The 18,448-nt window shown below is 49.4% G+C and overlaps 1 protein-coding gene across 1 annotated transcript in view; it reads left to right on the top strand.

Annotated features, from left to right (window-relative positions):
• LOC120037502 (putative thiamine transporter SLC35F3) overlaps positions 1 to 17,753 on the top strand; it is a 27,008-nt gene extending 9,255 nt beyond the window's left edge. The window contains exons 3-6 of the mRNA XM_038983532.1: positions 9,566 to 9,691; positions 15,308 to 15,500; positions 16,736 to 16,825; positions 17,364 to 17,753. Of these exons, the coding sequence (XP_038839460.1) occupies positions 9,566 to 9,691; positions 15,308 to 15,500; positions 16,736 to 16,825; positions 17,364 to 17,602 (648 nt within the window). The 3' untranslated portion in view covers positions 17,603 to 17,753. The remainder of the gene's footprint in view (positions 1 to 9,565; positions 9,692 to 15,307; positions 15,501 to 16,735; positions 16,826 to 17,363) is intronic.
• The last annotated feature ends 695 nt before the right edge of the window (positions 17,754 to 18,448 follow it).

Genomic DNA, 18,448 nt, shown 5'->3' with positions numbered 1-18,448 from the left:
ACACACACACACACACACACACACACACACACACACACACACACACACACACACACACACACACACACACACACACACACAGCCCATCAATCCTTTCCTGTATGGGAGACTGTCTTTGCTGATTGGAAAGCACTGGGCCCTGGACCAGATAGTATATGATTATCATGACTGTGTTTGTTTTTGTGCAGGTGGTTGTGTGTGTCTTTGCATTGTGTTCACCATTACACCAGTAACAGACATTACTGTGGGTGGGAACGGCTGAAGGAAAGGAAGGGGGAATGACTGGAGGAAAGGAAGGGGGAATGACAGGAGGAAAGGCAGAGTGAATGACTGGAGGAAAGGAAGGGGGAATGGCTGGAGGAAAGGAAATGGGGAATGACTGGAGGAAAGGAAGGGGGAACGGCTGGAGGAAAGGGAGGGGGAATGGCTGATGGAAAGGAAGAGGGAACGAGTGGAGGAAAGGCAGGGGGAATGACTGGAGGAAAGGAAGGGGGAATGACTGGAGGAAAGGAAGAGGGAATGACTGGAGGAAAGGAAGGGGGACTTGACTGGAGGAAAGGAAGGGGGACTTGACTGGAGGAAAGGAAGGGGGAACGGCTGGAGGAAAGGGAGGGGGAATGACTGGACGAAAGGAAGGGGGACTTGACTGGAGGAAAGGAAGGGGGACTTGACTGGAGGAAAGGAAGGGGGAACGGCTGAAGGAAAGGGAGGGGGAATGACTGGAGGAAAGGAAGGGGGACTTGACTGGAGGAAAGGAAGAGGGACTTGACTGGATGAAAGGAAGGGGGAAGGGCTGAAGGAAAGGAAGAGGGAATGACTGGAGGAAAGGAAGGGGGGAACAGCTGAAGGAAAGGAAATGGGGACTTGACTGGAGGAAAGGCAGGGGGAATGACTGGAGGAAAGGAGGGGGGAATGACTGGAGGAAAGGCAGAGTGAATGACTGGAGGAAAGGAAGGGGGAACGGCTGAAGGAAAGGAAATGGGGAATGACTGGAGGAAAGGCAGGGGGAATGACTGGAGGAAAGGCAGGGGGAATGACTGGAGGAAAGGAAGAGGGAACGGCTGAAGGAAAGGAAGGGGGAATGACTGGAGGAAAGGCAGGGGGAATGACTGGAGAAAAGGAAATGGGGAATGACTGGAGGAAAGGCTGGGGGAATGACTGGAGGAAAGGAAGAGCGAACGGCTGCAGGAAAGGAAGGGGGGAATGACTGGAGGAAAGGCAGGGGGAATGACTGGAGGAAAGGAAGAGGGAACGGCTGAAGGAAAGGAAGGGGGAATGACTGGAGGAAAGGCAGGGGGAATGACTGGAGGAAAGGAAGAGGGAACGGCTGAAGGAAAGGAAATGGGGAATGACTGGAGGAAAGGCAGGGGGAATGACTGGAGGAAAGGAAGAGGGAACGGCTGAAGGAAAGGAAGGGGGAATGACTGGAGGAAAGGCAGGGGGAATGACTGGAGGAAAGGAAGGGGGAACGGCTGGAGGAAAGGGAGGGGGAATGACTGGAGGAAAGGAAGGGGGAATGACTGGAGGAAAGGGAGGGGGAATGACTGGAGGAAAGGCAGGGGGAATGACTGGAGGAAAGGAAGAGGGAACGGCTGAAGGAAAGGAAGGGGGACTTGACTGGAGGAAAGGAAGGGGGAACGGCTGGAGGAAAGGGAGGGGAATGACTCTGAGGAAAGGAAGGGGGACTTGACTGGAGGAAAGGAAGGGGGACTTAACTGGAGGAAAGGAAGGGGGAACGGCTGGAGGAAAGGCAGGGGGAATGACTGGAGGAAAGGCAGGGGGAATGACTGGAGGAAAGGAAGAGGGAACAGCTGAAGGAAAGGAAGGGGGACTTGACTGGAGGAAAGGAAGGGGGAATGGCTGGAGGAAAGGGAGGGGGACTTGACTGGAGGAAAGGAAGGGGGAACAGCTGGAGGAAAGGAAGGGGAAAGTGAAAGTCAGGGACAAACATATACACACACACACGCACAAACACAAACTCTGTCACTCTGACACACACACACACATGGGGAATGACTGGAGGAAAGGCAGGGGGAATGACTGGAGGAAAGGCAGGGGGAATGACTGGAGGAAAGGAAGAGGGAACGGCTGAAGGAAAGGGAGAGGGAATGACTGGAGGAAAGGAAGGGGGACTTGACTGGAGGAAAGGAAGGGGGACTTGACTGGATGAAAGGAAGGGGGAACGGCTGAAGGAAAGGAAGAGGGAATGACTGGAGGAAAGGAAGGGGGGAACAGCTGAAGGAAAGGAAGGGGGAATGACTGGAGGAAAGGCAGTGGGATTGACTGGAGGAAAGGCAGGGGGAATGACTGGAGGAAAGGAGGGGGGAATGACTGGAGGAAAGGCAGAGTGAATGACTGGAGGAAAGGAAGGGGGAACGGCTGAAGGAAAGGAAATGGGAACGGCTGAAGGAAAGGAAATGGGGAATGACTGGAGGAAAGGCAGGGAGAACGGCTGAAGGAAAGGAAATGGGGAATGACTGGGGGAAAGGCAGGGGGAATGACTGGAGGAAAGGCAGGGGGAATGACTGGAGGAAAGGAAGAGGGAACAGCTGAAGGAAAGGAAGGGGGAATGACTGGAGGAAAGGCAGGGGGAATGACTGGAGGAAAGGAAATGGGGAATGACTGGAGGAAAGGCAGGGGGAACGGCTGAAGGAAAGGAAATGGGGAATGACTGGAGGAAAGGCAGGGGGAATGACTGGAGGAAAGGCAGGGGGAATGACTGGAGGAAAGGCTGGGGGAATGACTGGAGGAAAGGAAGAGTGAACGGCTGCAGGAAAGGAAGGGGGGAATCACTGGAGGAAAGGCAGGGGGAATGACTGGAGGAAAGGAAGAGGGAACAGCTGAAGGAAAGGAAATGGGGAATGACTGGAGGAAAGGCAGGGGGAATGACTGGAGGAAAGGAAGGGGCAACGACTGGAGGAAAGGAAGGGGGAATGACTGGAGGAAAGGAAGAGGGAACGGCTGAAGGAAAGGAAGGGGGAATGACTGGAGGAAAGGCAGGGGGAATGACTGGAAGAAAGGGAGGGGGAATGACTGGAGGAAAGGCAGGGGGAATGACTGGAGGAAAGGAAGAGGGAACGGCTGAAGGAAAGGAAGGGGGACTTGACTGGAGGAAAGGAAGGGGGAATGACTGGAAGAAAGGGAGGGGGAATGACTGGAGGAAAGGGAGGGGGAATGACTGGAGGAAAGGCAGGGGGAATGACTGGAGGAAAGGAAGAGGGAACGGCTGAAGGAAAGGAAGGGGGACTTGACTGGAGGAAAGGAAGGGGGAACGGCTGGAGGAAAGGGAGGGGAATGACTCTGAGGAAAGGAAGGGGGACTTGACTGGAGGAAAGGAAGGAGACTTAACTGGAGGAAAGGAAGGGGGAATGGCTGGAGGAAAGGCAGGGGGAATGACTGGAGGAAAGGCAGGGGGAACAGCTGAAGGAAAGGAAGGGGGACTTGACTGGAGGAAAGGAAGTGGGAATGGCTGGAGGAAAGGGAGGGGGACTTGACTGGAGGAAAGGAAGGGGGGAACAGCTGGAGGAAAGGAAGGGGAAAGTGGAAGTCAGGGACAAACATATACACACACACACGCACAAACACAAACTCTGTCACTCTGACACACACACACACATGGGGAATGACTGGAGGAAAGGCAGGGGGAATGACTGGAGGAAAGGCAGGGGGAATGACTGGAGGAAAGGAAGAGGGAACGGCTGAAGGAAAGGGAGAGGGAATGACTGGAGGAAAGGAAGGGGGAATGACTGGAGGAAAGGAAGTGGGACTTGACTGGATGAAAGGAAGGAAGGGGGAACGGCTGAAGGAAAGGAAGAGGGAATGACTGGAGGAAAGGAAGGGGGGAACAGCTGAAGGAAAGGGAGGGGGAATGACTGGAGGAAAGGCAGTGGGAATGACTGGAGGAAAGGCAGGGGGAATGACTGGAGGAAAGGAGGGGGGAATGACTGGAGGAAAGGCAGAGTGAATGACTGGAGGAAAGGAAGGGGGAACGGCTGAAGGAAAGGAAATGGGAACGGCTGAAGGAAAGGAAATGGGGAATGACTGGAGGAAAGGCAGGGGGAACGGCTGAAGGAAAGGAAATGGGGAATGACTGGAGGAAAGGCAAGGGGAATGACTGGAGGAAAGGCAGGGGGAATGACTGGAGGAAAGGAAATGGGGAATGACTGGAGGAAAGGCAGGGGGAACGGCTGAAGGAAAGGAAATGGGGAATGACTGGAGGAAAGGCAGGGGGAATGACTGGAGGAAAGGAAATGGGGAATGACTGGAGGAAAGGCAGGGGGAACGGCAGAAGGAAAGGAAATGGGGAATGACTGGAGGAAAGGCAGGGGGAATGACTGGAGGAAAGGCAGGGGGAATGACTGGAGGAAAGGCTGGGGGAATGACTGGAGGAAAGGAAGAGTGAACGGCTGCAGGAAAGGAAGGGGGGAATGACTGGAGGAAAGGCAGGGGGAATGACTGGAGGAAAGGAAGAGGGAACGGCTGAAGGAAAGGAAGGGGGAATGACTGGAGGAAAGGCAGGGGGAACGGCTGAAGGAAAGGAAATGGGGAATGACTGGAGGAAAGGCAGGGGGAATGACTGGAGGAAAGGCAGGGGGAATGACTGGAGGAAAGGAAATGGGGAATGACTGGAGGAAAGGCAGGGGGAACGGCTGAAGGAAAGGAAATGGGGAATGACTGGAGGAAAGGAAGGGGGGAATGACTGGAGGAAAGGAAATGGGGAATGGCTGGAGGAAAGGCAGGGGGAACGGCTGAAGGAAAGGAAATGGGGAATGACTGGAGGAAAGGCAGGGGAATGACTGGAGGAAAGGCAGGGGGAATGACTGGAGGAAAGGCTGGGGGAATGACTGGAGGAAAGGAAGAGTGAACGGCTGCAGGAAAGGAAGGGGGAATGACTGGAGGAAAGGCAGGGGGAATGACTGGAGGAAAGGAAGAGGGAACGGCTGAAGGAAAGGAAGGGGGAATGACTGGAGGAAAGGCAGGGGGAATGACTGGAGGAAAGGAAGGGGGAACGGCTGAAGGAAAGGAAATGGGGAATGACTGGAGGAAAGGCAGGGGGAATGACTGGAGGAAAGGAAGGGGGAACGACTGGAGGAAAGGAAGGGGGAATGACTGGAGGAAAGGAAGAGGGAACGGCTGGAGGAAAGGCAGGGGGAATGACTGGAGGAAAGGCAGGGGGAATGACTGGAGGAAAGGAAATGGGGAATGACTGGAGGAAAGGCAGGGGGAACGGCTGAAGGAAAGGAAATGGGGAATGACTGGAGGAAAGGCAGGGGGAATGACTGGAGGAAAGGAAATGGGGAATGACTGGAGGAAAGGCAGAAGGAAAGGAAATGGGGAATGACTGGAGGAAAGGCAGGGGGAATGACTGGAGGAAAGGCAGGGGGAATGACTGGAGGAAAGGCTGGGGGAATGACTGGAGGAAAGGAAGAGTGAACGGCTGCAGGAAAGGAAGGGGGGAATGACTGGAGGAAAGGCAGGGGGAATGACTGGAGGAAAGGAAATGGGAACGGCTGAAGGAAAGGAAGGGGGAATGACTGGAGGAAAGGCAGGGGGAACGGCTGAAGGAAAGGAAATGGGGAATGACTGGAGGAAAGGCAGGGGGAATGACTGGAGGAAAGGCAGGGGGAATGACTGGAGGAAAGGAAATGGGGAATGACTGGAGGAAAGGCAGGGGGAACGGCTGAAGGAAAGGAAATGGGGAATGACTGGAGGAAAGGCGGGGGGAATGACTGGAGGAAAGGAAATGGGGAATGACTGGAGGAAAGGCAGGGGAATGACTGGAGGAAAGGCAGGGGGAATGACTGGAGGAAAGGCTGGGGGAATGACTGGAGGAAAGGAAGAGTGAACGCCTGCAGGAAAGGAAGGGGGAATGACTGGAGGAAAGGCAGGGGGAATGACTGGAGGAAAGGAAGAGGGAACGGCTGAAGGAAAGGAAGGGGGAATGACTGGAGGAAAGGCAGGGGGAATGACTGGAGGAAAGGAAGGGGGAACGGCTGAAGGAAAGGAAATGGGGAATGACTGGAGGAAAGGCTGGGGGAATGACTGGAGGAAAGGAAGGGGGAACGACTGGAGGAAAGGAAGGGGGAATGACTGGAGGAAAGGAAGAGGGAACGGCTGAAGGAAAGGAAGGGGGAATGACTGGAGGAAAGGCAGGGGGAATGACTGGAGGAAAGGAAGGGGGAACGGCTGGAGGAAAGGGAGGGGGAATGACTGGAGGAAAGGAAGGGGGAATGACTGGAGGAAAGGGAGGGGGAATGACTGGAGGAAAGGCAGGGGGAATGACTGGAGGAAAGGCAGAGGGAACGGCTGAAGGAAAGGAAGGGGGACTTGACTGGAGGAAAGGAAGGGGGAATGACTGGAAGAAAGGCAGGGGGAATGACTGGAGGAAAGGGAGGGGGAATGACTGGAGGAAAGGCAGGGGGAATGACTGGAGGAAAGGAAGAGGGAACGGCTGAAGGAAAGGAAGGGGGACTTGACTGGAGGAAAGGAAGGGGGAACGGCTGGAGGAAAGGGAGGGGAATGACTCTGAGGAAAGGAAGGGGGACTTGACTGGAGGAAAGGAAGGGGGACTTAACTGGAGGAAAGGAAGGGGGAACGGCTGGAGGAAAGGCAGGGGGAATGACTGGAGGAAAGGCAGGGGGAATGACTGGAGGAAAGGAAGAGGGAACAGCTGAAGGAAAGGAAGGGGGACTTGACTGAAGGAAAGGAAGGGGGAATGGCTGGAGGAAAGGGAGGGGGACTTGACTGGAGGAAAGGAAGGGGGGAACAGCTGGAGGAAAGGAAGGGGAAAGTGAAAGTCAGGGACAAACATATACACACACACACGCACAAACACAAACTCTGTCACTCTGACACACACACACACAGGGAATGACTGGAGGAAAGGCAGGGGGAATGACTGGAGGAAAGGCAGGGGGAATGACTGGAGGAAAGGAAGAGGGAATGGCTGAAGGAAAGGGAGGGGGAATGACTGGAGGAAAGGAAGGGGGACTTGACTGGAGGAAAGGAAGGGGGACTTGACTGGATGAAAGGAAGGGGGAACGGCTGAAGGAAAGGAAGAGGGAATGACTGGAGGAAAGGAAGGGGGGAACAGCTGAAGGAAAGGAAGGGGGAATGACTGGAGGAAAGGCAGTGGGAATGACTGGAGGAAAGGCAGGTGAATGACTGGAGGAAAGGAGGGGGGAATGACTGGAGGAAAGGCAGAGTGAATGACTGGAGGAAAGGAAGGGGGAACGGCTGAAGGAAAGGAAATGGGAACGGCTGAAGGAAAGGAAATGGGGAATGACTGGAGGAAAGGCAGGGGGAACGGCTGAAGGAAAGGAAATGGGGAATGACTGGAGGAAAGGCAGGGGGAATGACTGGAGGAAAGGCAGGGGGAATGACTGGAGGAAAGGAAGAGGGAACGGCTGAAGGAAAGGAAGGGGGAATGACTGGAGGAAAGGCAGGGGGAATGACTGGAGGAAAGGAAATGGGGAATGACTGGAGGAAAGGCTGGGGGAATGACTGGAGGAAAGGAAGAGTGAACGGCTGCAGGAAAGGAAGGGGGGAATGACTGGAGGAAAGGCAGGGGGAATGACTGGAGGAAAGGAAGAGGGAACGGCTGAAGGAAAGGAAGGGGGAATGACTGGAGGAAAGGCAGGGGGAATGACTGGAGGAAAGGAAGAGGGAACGGCTGAAGGAAAGGAAATGGGGAATGACTGGAGGAAAGGCAGGGGGAATGACTGGAGGAAAGGAAGAGGGAACGGCTGAAGGAAAGGGAGGGGGAATGACTGGAGGAAAGGAAGGGGGACTTGACTGGAGGAAAGGAAGGGGGACTTGACTGGATGAAAGGAAGGGGGAATGGCTGAAGGAAAGGAAGAGGGAATGACTGGAGGAAAGGAAGGGGGGAACAGCTGAAGGAAAGGAAGGGGGAATGACTGGAGGAAAGGCAGTGGGAATGACTGGAGGAAAGGCAGGGGGAATGACTGGAGGAAAGGAGGGGGGAATGACTGGAGGAAAGGCAGAGTGAATGACTGGAGGAAAGGAAGGGGGAACGGCTGAAGGAAAGGAAATGGGAACGGCTGAAGGAAAGGAAATGGGGAATGACTGGAGGAAAGGCAGGGGGAATGACTGGAGGAAAGGCAGGGGGAATGACTGGAGGAAAGGAAGAGGGAACGGCTGAAGGAAAGGAAGGGGGAATGACTGGAGGAAAGGCAGGGGGAATGACTGGAGGAAAGGCAGGGGGAATGACTGGAGGAAAGGAAGAGTGAACGGCTGCAGGAAAGGAAGGGGGGAATGACTGGAGGAAAGGCAGGGGGAATGACTGGAGGAAAGGAAGAGGGAACGGCTGAAGGAAAGGAAGGGGGAATGACTGGAGGAAAGGAAGGGGGAATGACTGGAGGAAAGGAAGAGGGAACGGCTGAAGGAAAGGAAGGGGGAATGACTGGAGGAAAGGCAGGGGGAACGGCTGGAGGAAAGGGAGGGGGAATGACTGGAGGAAAGGGAGAGGGAACGGCTGAAGGAAAGGAAGGGGGACTTGACTGGAGGAAAGGAAGGGGGACTTGACTGGAAGAAAGGCAGGGGGAATGACTGGAGGAAAGGGAGGGGGAATGACTGGAGGAAAGGCAGGGGGAATGACTGGAGGAAAGGAAGAGGGAACGGCTGAAGGAAAGGAAGGGGGACTTGACTGGAGGAAAGGAAGGGGGACTTAACTGGAGGAAAGGAAGGGGGACTTAACTGGAGGAAAGGAAGGGGGAACGGCTGGAGGAAAGGGAGGGGAATGACTCTGAGGAAAGGCAGGGGGAATGACTGGAGGAAAGGAAGAGGGAACAGCTGAAGGAAAGGAAGGGGGACTTGACTGGAGGAAAGGAAGGGGGAATGGCTGGAGGAAAGGGAGGGGGACTTGACTGGAGGAAAGGAAGGGGGGAACAGCTGGAGGAAAGGAAGGGGAAAGTGAAAGTCAGGGACAAACATATACACACACACACGCACAAACACAAACTCTGTCACTCTGACACACACACACACAAGGCCATTGGGGCGAGAATCTGTTCAGTGCCACTGTAAGGTCTCAGACTGTAACTTACCAGCCTGGCTGGGCTTAAGGATGCTCAAGGTTTTACTACCTGTCTTAGGCTGTGTCCCAAATTACACCATTTTCCCTTTATAGTGCACTACTTGTGACCAGGGCCTAGGGGAATAGGGTGTCATTTGGGACACATTCAGTACTTACTGTTTGATGATCTGATCTCAGACCAGTGTAAAAGTACATCAGAAGTGGATCCTGGTGTGTCAAGTCAACAGTGACTCTTCTTTCTAAGTAGTAAAATGTATTTATGGTAGATTGAACTGTAGTTGAGATTCTTCTAGTTTCACACTATGAATATATCCAGATTGAATTCAAAGTGAAACAATTCAACCTTTACCCTAACCATATAGTAGCTTCATGTCCACATCCCAGTTCAACCCTCCCCTTCCTCCTTCTACACTATCCTATCCAATACAATGTAAGCAGTGCCCCAGTCCTTCAAAAAACCTGCTAAGTGGTATATATTGTAACATGTCCTCTCCACCTTTCCCTGTGCAGATCGTGGCGGCCATCTTTGCCATCGCTGGCATCGTGATGATGACGTACGCTGACGGTTTCCACAGCCACTCTGTCATGGGAGTCACCTTCGTTGTGGCCTCCGCTTCAACGTCTGCACTCTACAAGGTACTTCTCTACTCTATGAACAAACACACACACAAACACACACATTCACACGCGCCCGCACGAACACACACACGAGCGCACACACACATTCTCACACACACGAACACACACACGAGCGCACACACACAGGATGCAGTTGTTTGCTTAACTGTGAGACATGGTACAGTCTTCTCTTAAAGGACAGAATCAAAGGAGCACCTCATCCTTTGTGGTTGGAAGGAATAAATACATGGTCATCCTTTGTGGTTGGAAGGAATAAATACATGGTCATCCTTTGTGGTTGGAAGGAATAAATACATGGTCATCCTTTGTGGTTGGAAGGAATAAATACATGGTTATCCTTTGTGGTTGGAAGGAATAAATACATGGTTATTCTTTGTGGTTGTAAGGAATAAATACATGGTTATTCTTTGTGGTTGGAAGGAATAAATACATGGTTATTCTTTGTGGTTAGAAGGAATAAATACATGGTTATTCTTTGTGGTTAGAAGGAAGTGTGTCAGTTCTGAGACCTTTTATGTGTCTCCATTTTTATTTTCTCCTTCAGTGAGATGTAGATGTCCTCAAAACATTTCAAAGAATAAATCACCCAAACATCCTCCTTTATGAGATACAGATTAGGAGCAGCGTTAGGTCTCATGTAAGGAGTCTTTGTGCATACAGGGACAGGCTCGTGAGTCTCCTGAGATTTGTTCCTTATATAATCAGGTAACAGGAGACTAGATTGGATGTTATGAAATACTATGAAGCATTCTAAAACATCTGGGCTGGGCTAAATTAATTGTGGTATGTAGTTGGGTGTTTCATCTGATAGACCTGCAGTACTTGATGTTTAGACTGTGACAGGCAGATCCTTATAGATTCTGAAGGGACATATGGATGGATGTGTGGTATGTACCAGGGTGTTTCATTTGATAGACCTGCAGATGTTTAGACTGTGACAGGCAGATCCTTATAGATTCTGAAGGGACAGATGGATGGATGTGTGGTATGTAGTTGGGTGTTTGTACATTGATAGGCCTCCAGAACCTGACGTTCAGTGTCAGTATGATGGCCAGATATATAGCCAAGTTGGGCAGACAGACAGGCAGACAGACAGGCAGACAGGCAGACAGGCAGGCAGGCAGGCAGGCAGGCAGGCAGGCAGGCAGGCAGGCAGGCAGGCAGGCAGGCAGACAGACAGACAGACAGACAGACAGACAGACAGACAGACAGACAGACAGGCAGACAGATAGACAGACAGACAGGCAGACGGATAGACGGGCGGGTGGGCGGACGGACGGATGGACGGATGGATGGATGGATATACAGTATATCATTGTTGCCAAAACACGTTTCCCTAGAACTACACAGCTGATTCAAATAATGAACCTATCATCAAGCTTTGATTATTTGAATCGGCTGTGTAGTGCTAGGGCATAAACCAAAACGTGCCCCCCTTAGGGTCCCCAGGACCGAGTTTGGGAAACACTGGTATATATAATGACTGCCTGTGGGGAACAGACAGACACAAAGATGGGTTGATGGTTCTATAATATGGCTGTTCTGTGGCATCTCCTGTTCTATAATATGACTGCTTTGTGGTGTCTCCTGTTCTATAATATGGCTGCTTTGTGGTGTCTCCTGTTCTATAATATGGCTGCTCTATGGTGTCTCCTGTTCTATAATATGGCTGTTCTGTGGTGTCTCATGTTCTATAATATGGCTGTTCTGTGATGTCTCCTGTTCTATAATATTGCTGTTCTATGGTGTCTCCTGTTCTATAATATGGCTGTTCTGTGGTGTCTCCTGTTCTATAATATGGCTGCTTTGTGGTGTCTCCTGTTCTATAATATGGCTGTTCTGTGGTGTCTCCTGTTCTATAATATGGCTGTTCTGTGGTGTCTCCTGTTCTATAATATGGCTGCTCTGTGGTGTCTCCTGTTCTATAATATGGCTGCTTTGTGGTGTCTCCTGTTCTATAATATGGCTGTTCTGTGGTGTCTCCTGTTCTATAATATGGCTGTTCTGTGGTGTCTCCTGTTCTATAATATGGCTGTTCTGTGGTGTCTCCTGTTCTATAATATGGCTGTTCTGTGGTGTCTCCTGTTCTATAATATGGCTGCTCTGTGGTGTCTCCTGTTCTATAATATGGCTGTTCTGTGGTGTCTCCTGTTCTATAATATTGCTGTTCTGTGGTGTCTCCTGTTCTATAATATGGCTGCTCTGTGGTGTCTCCTGTTCTATAATATGACTGCTCTGTGGTGTCTCCTGTTCTATAATATGGCTGTTCTGTGGCATCTCCTGTTCTATAATACGGCAGTTCTGTGGTGTCTCCTGTTCTATAATATGGCTGTTCTGTGGTGTCTCCTGTTCTATAATATGGCTGTTCTGTGGTGTCTCCTGTTCTATAATATGACTGCTCTATGGTGTCTCCTGTTCTATAATATGGCTGCTCTATGGTGTCTCATGTTCTATAATATGGCTGTTCTGTGGTGTCTCCTGTTCTATAATATGACTGCTCTATGGTGTCTCCTGTTCTATAATATGGCTGCTCTATGGTGTCTCCTGTTCTATAATATGGCTGTTCTGTGCTGTCTCCTGCTCTATAATATGACTGCTCTGTGGTGTTTCCTGCTCTATAATATGGATGTTCTGTGGTGTCTCCTGTTCTATAATATGACTGCTATATGGTGTCTCCTGTTCTATAATATGGCTGCTCTATGGTGTCTCATGTTCTATAATATGGCTGTTCTGTGGTGTCTCCTGTTCTATAATATGACTGCTCTATGGTGTCTCCTGTTCTATAATATGGCTGTTCTGTGGTGTCTCCTGTTCTATAATATGGCTGTTCTGTGGTGTCTCCTGTTCTATAATATGGCTGCTCTGTGGTGTCTCCTGTTCTATAATATGGCTGTTCTGTGGTGTCTCCTGTTCTATAATATGGCTGTTCTGTGGTGTCTCCTGTTCTATAATATGGCTGTTCTGTGGTGTCTCCTGTTCTATAATATGGCTGTTCTGTGGTGTCTCCTGTTCTATAATATGGCAGTTCTGTGGTGTCTCCTGTTCTATAATATGGCTGCTCTATGGTGTCTCCTGTTCTATAATATGGCTGTTCTGTGGTGTCTCCTGTTCTATAATATGGCTGTTCTGTGGTGTCTCCAGTTCTATAATATGACTGCTCTATGGTGTCTCCTGTTCTATAATATGGCTGCTCTATGGTGTCTCATGTTCTATAATATGGCTGTTCTGTGGTGTCTCCTGTTCTATAATATGACTGCTCTATGGTGTCTCCTGTTCTATAATATGGCTGCTCTATGGTGTCTCCTGTTCTATAATATGGCTGTTCTGTGCTGTCTCCTGCTCTATAATATGACTGCTCTGTGGTGTTTCCTGCTCTATAATATGGATGTTCTGTGGTGTCTCCTGTTCTATAATATGACTGCTATATGGTGTCTCCTGTTCTATAATATGGCTGCTCTATGGTGTCTCATGTTCTATAATATGGCTGTTCTGTGGTGTCTCCTGTTCTATAATATGACTGCTCTATGGTGTCTCCTGTTCTATAATATGGCTGCTCTATGGTGTCTCCTGTTCTATAATATGGCTGTTCTGTGCTGTCTCCTGTTCTATAATATGACTGCTCTGTGGTGTTTCCTGCTCTATAATATGGATGTTCTGTGGTGTCTCCTGTTCTATAATATGACTGCTATATGGTGTCTCCTGTTCTATAATATGACTGCTCTATGGTGTCTCATGTTCTATAATATGGCTGTTCTGTGGTGTCTCCTGTTCTATAATATGACTGCTCTATGGTGTCTTCTGTTCTATAATATGACTGCTCTATGGTGTCTCATGTTCTATAATATGGCTGTTCTGTGGTGTCTCATGTTCTATAATATGGCTGCTCTGTGGTGTTTCCTGCTCTATAATATGGATGTTCTGTGGTGTCTCCTGTTCTATAATATGGCTGCTCTGTGGTGTCTCCTGTTCTATAATATGGCTGCTTTGTGGTGTCTCCTGTTCTATAATATGGCTGTTCTGTGGTGTCTCCTGTTCTATAATATGGCTGTTCTGTGGTGTCTCCTGTTCTATAATATGGCTGCTCTGTGGTGTCTCCTGTTCTATAATATGGCTGTTCTGTGGTGTCTCCTGTTCTATAATATGGCTGTTCTGTGGTGTCTCATGTTCTATAATATGGCTGCTCTGTGGTGTTTCCTGCTCTATAATATGGATGTTCTGTGGTGTCTCCTGTTCTATAATATGGCTGCACTGTGGTGTCTCCTGTTCTATAATATGGCTGCTTTGTGGTGTCTCCTGTTCTATAATATGGCTGTTCTGTGGTGTCTCCTGTTCTATAATATGGCTGTTCTGTGGTGTCTCCTGTTCTATAATATGGCTGCTCTGTGGTGTCTCCTGTTCTATAATATGGCTGTTCTGTGGTGTCTCCTGTTCTATAATATGGCTGTTCTATGGTGTCTCCTGTTCTATAATATGGCTGCTCTGTGGTGTCTCCTGTTCTATAATATGACTGCTCTATGGTGTCTCCTGTTCTATAATATGGCTGTTCTGTGGTGTCTCCTGTTCTATAATATGGCTGTTCTGTGGTGCCTCCTGTGCTATAATATGGCTGCTCTGTGGCGTCTCCTGCCCTGCTGTCACAATGGCCTAATGTGGTCAACAGACAGCGGTGGCAGAGTGCCAGGCCAGGGAGACGGTTGGCAGGTACTCCCGCTCTCTTTGGTCTGCCCGCATGTTCTCGTTAAGGGGGAGGAAATGGGGGTGAATGTATGAGGTACCTACAGTACCTGATAAATCAACCCCCCCCCCTCCTATCACTCTCCTCTATCCCTTTCCCTCTCCCCCCTGGATTACGGTCCCCTCTTTGTTTTTACACTGCTGCTACTCGCTGTTTATTATCTATTCATAGTCACTTTACAAATGACCTGGACTAACCTGTACCCCTGCACATTGACTCGGTACCGGTACCCCCTGTATATACCCTTGTTATTGTATGTCATTTTCTTGTGTTACTTTTTGATTTAATATTTTTTTTTAACTTTAGTTTATTTAGTAAATATTTTCTTAACTCTATTTCTTCAACTGCATTGTTGGTTAAGGGCTTGTAAGTAAGCATTTAACGGAAAGTTCTACACCTGTTGTATTTGGCGCATGTGTCACGATCGTCATAATAAGCGGACCAAGGTGCAGCGGGATATGAAGACATCTTCTTTTATTAAAGATGACGAAACACGAAATGAACACTTTTACAAAACAAAAGTGAAGCTATAGACGTAAGTGCACACACAAGCTATAAACGTACAACATAGACAATTACCCACATTAACCTAATGCCTATGGCTGCCTTAAATATGGCTCCCAATCAGAGACAATGAATGACAGCTGTCTCTGATTGAGAACCCTTCAGGCAACCATAGACTTACCTAGACAACTACACTAGACACTGCCCCATACACATACAACACCCCTAGACACTACAAAAACACATACATTCCCCATGTCACACCCTGACCTAACTAAAATAATAACGAAAACAAAGATAACTAAGGCCAGGGCGTGACAGCATGTGACAAATACAATTTTATTTTCTCTCTCTTTCTCTCTCTCTCTCCACAGGTGCTCTTTAAAATGGTCCTGGGCAGTGCCAAGTTTGGGGAGGCAGCGCTCTTTCTGACGATCGTCGGCGGGGCTAATTTTGTGTTCATCAGCTTTGTGCCGGTCATCCTGTACTTCACCCATGTGGAATACTTTGGTTCTCTTGAGGACATCCCCTGGTTATACCTCTGTGGGGTAGCAGGCCTGCTCTTTGGTAAGCACTGACTTCTGTAGATCACTTTCAGTGTGGAGGCTGATGCAATCCTGCAACCAGTGTAGAGACTGATGCAAAACTGCAACCAGTGTAGAGACTGATGCAAAACTGCAACCAGTGTAGAGACTGATGCAAAACTGCAACCAGTGTAGAGACTGATGCAAAACTGCAACCAGTGTAGAGACTGATGCAAAACTGCAACCAGTGTAGAGACTGATGCAAAACTGCAACTAGTGTAGAGACTGATGCAAAACTGCAACTAGTGTAGAGACTGATGCAAAACTGCAACTAGTGTAGAGACTGATGCAAAACTGCAACTAGTGTAGAAACTGATGCAAACCTGCAACCAGTGTGGAGACTGATGCAAACTTGCAACCAGTGTGGAGACTGATGCAAACTTGCAACCAGTGTAGAGACTGATGCACAACTGCAACCAGTGTAGAGACTGATGCAAACCTGCAATCAGTCTAGAGACTGATGCAATCCTGCAACCAGTGTAGAGACTGATGCAAACCTGCAACCAGTGTAGAGACTGATGCAAACCTGCAACCAGTGTAGAGACTGATGCAAACCTGCAACCAGTGTAGAGACTGATGCAAACCTGCAACCAGTGTAGAGACCGATGCAAACCTGCAACCAGTGTAGAGACCGATGCAAACCTGCAACCAGTGTAGAGACTGATGCAAACCTGCAACCAGTCTAGAAACTGATGCAATCCTGCAACCAGTGTAGAGACTGACGCAAACCTGCAACCAGTGTAGAGACTGATGCAAACCTGCAACCAGTCTAGAAACTGATGCAATCCTGCAACCAGTGTAGAGACTGATGCAAAACTGCAACCAGTGTGGAGACTGATGCAGAACTGCAACTAGTGTGGAGACTGATGCAAACCTGCAACCAGTGTAGAGACTGATACAAACCTGCAACCAGTGTGGAGACTGATACAAACCTGCAACCAGTGTGGAGACTGATACAAACCTGCAACCAGTGTAGAGACTGATGCAAACCTGCAACCAGTGTAGAGACTGATACAAACCTGCAACCAGTGTAGAGACTGATGCAAACCTGCAACCAGTGTGGAGACTGATGCAAACCCCCCCTCCCGCCAACCCAATTAATTTAGTCAATGAGCTGCATTGAAAAGTTGCCTTATACTTGCTGACTAGTTCCTCTTTTTGACTGTGAGTAAAATAGTTGTAGTTAATAAGTAAAGTTTAACTTTTTCTCCTCCACAGCTTTCAATATCCTGGTGAACTTTGGCATTGCCATCACGTACCCCACATTAATCTCCCTGGGCATCGTCCTGAGTGTCCCTGTCAATGCCCGTAAGTCTCTGCTCCTTCTCCTCCAACTCTACTGTGTCCTTTCCTCCAGATATTTATCCCATCCAGTGGAACAACCTTAACTCAGGCCGGGATTCAATTATAGAAGTTGTGGCTTTTAAAGGTAATGTTCGCAGAGATCCCATTCACGGTAAACGCTGCATATGTCGGTTCAATCGGGAAATTGCTTTTAAAAGCCGCAGTGCCTATAATCCGCGATGAAATTGAATCCCGGCCTCACTGGTTAACGTTCCTATTTCCCTGGAAATAATCAGAATTCATGTAAACATTACAGTTTTGAAAACATAGCTTGTCCAAAAAAAAAAGTGGTCTCTTGGCACAACTTACCCCGAGTGAAACAAGGGTGTCTCAACTTCCCCCTTTGACTCAACTTCCCCCCTCTCCCCTAGTGTGACTCACATTGATGTGTTGTGTTGTGGACCTGTTTGTGTTAATGTTGTATCACTTCTGTCAGCGTTATGTTATGAAGGCCTGATCATTGGTTAAGTTTTAGGTAATATAACCCCTTGTTGTGTTGCAGTGGTTGACCTGTACACGTGTGAGATCCACTTCAACGCAGTGCGTCTGATCGCCGTGTTGATCATCTGCCTGGGCTTCCTGATGTTGCTGCTTCCAGAGGACTGGGACCAGTGTTTCATCCAGCTCCACGCTAAGCTGCAGAGTAAACGGGAGGAACCAGCCGAGGAGGAGGCAGGGCCCGGGTCCAGCCTCAACTGGAGCAGGAGAGCAAGGACCTCCATGTCTACCTTTACACACTGACCACCGTTAAATGTGGAGGGATGGACGGACGGACACACTGAAACAGACAGCGGCAAACATGCACACAAATGGATGAATGAACAGATGGACAGATACAGACACACATACAGTGTACACATGCGCACACACACACACACACACACACACACACACACACACACACACACACACACACACACACACACACACACACACACACACACACACACACACACACACACAGTCCACCTTGGACACTTGATTGCCACGATGACCTGCATGGTCGACCTCTGCCCTCCGCCCTCTCTCTCTCTTTCCCCTTCCCTCTCACTAGTTTCTGCCTGGAAACCTTTCTGTTGGTCTGTCGGTCCGTCTGGGTCTGTTCAAGACCTTTTCATTTCACTGCAAAAAGCACTGATATCAATATTTGTTCATTTCACAATCAACAAACAATGATTTCCTACTTGACCTCCACCATTTTAGAAGTCATCAGAGTTGGTGCATGGGCTCACGTCATTTAGCAATACCTCAAAGTCATTCCATTGGACTGATACATTTATTTACATCATGCCTGGGAAGACTTGCGAACTTGCCTTTGCTTTTCAAAAGACAAGGATAGATTGACAGACAATTGTTCAATTTTTTGTCTGTTTTTTGTCAGACTGATGATGGACTTTCTGGCTTTAACATCATGTTCCCATCAACCTTCAAGATCCAAAGAAGAAGAAAACTAGGAGAGACGGAGTTCTAGTGGGCATGTCCCGGTTGTCCCTCAGGTGTCAACATAATGGCAAATACCTGGCTTTAGTGCACTGTAGATCTCCATAGCCAAATTCCAAACAGACCCTAGCCCCTAAACCCTAGCCC

The sequence above is a fragment of the Salvelinus namaycush genome, unplaced genomic scaffold, assembly GCF_016432855.1.
Source record: "Salvelinus namaycush isolate Seneca unplaced genomic scaffold, SaNama_1.0 Scaffold173, whole genome shotgun sequence".
Classification (NCBI taxonomy): Eukaryota; Metazoa; Chordata; class Actinopteri; order Salmoniformes; family Salmonidae; genus Salvelinus; species Salvelinus namaycush.
Note: the sequence above shows the minus strand (reverse complement) of the source record. Positions and strands in the feature narration are given on the sequence as shown.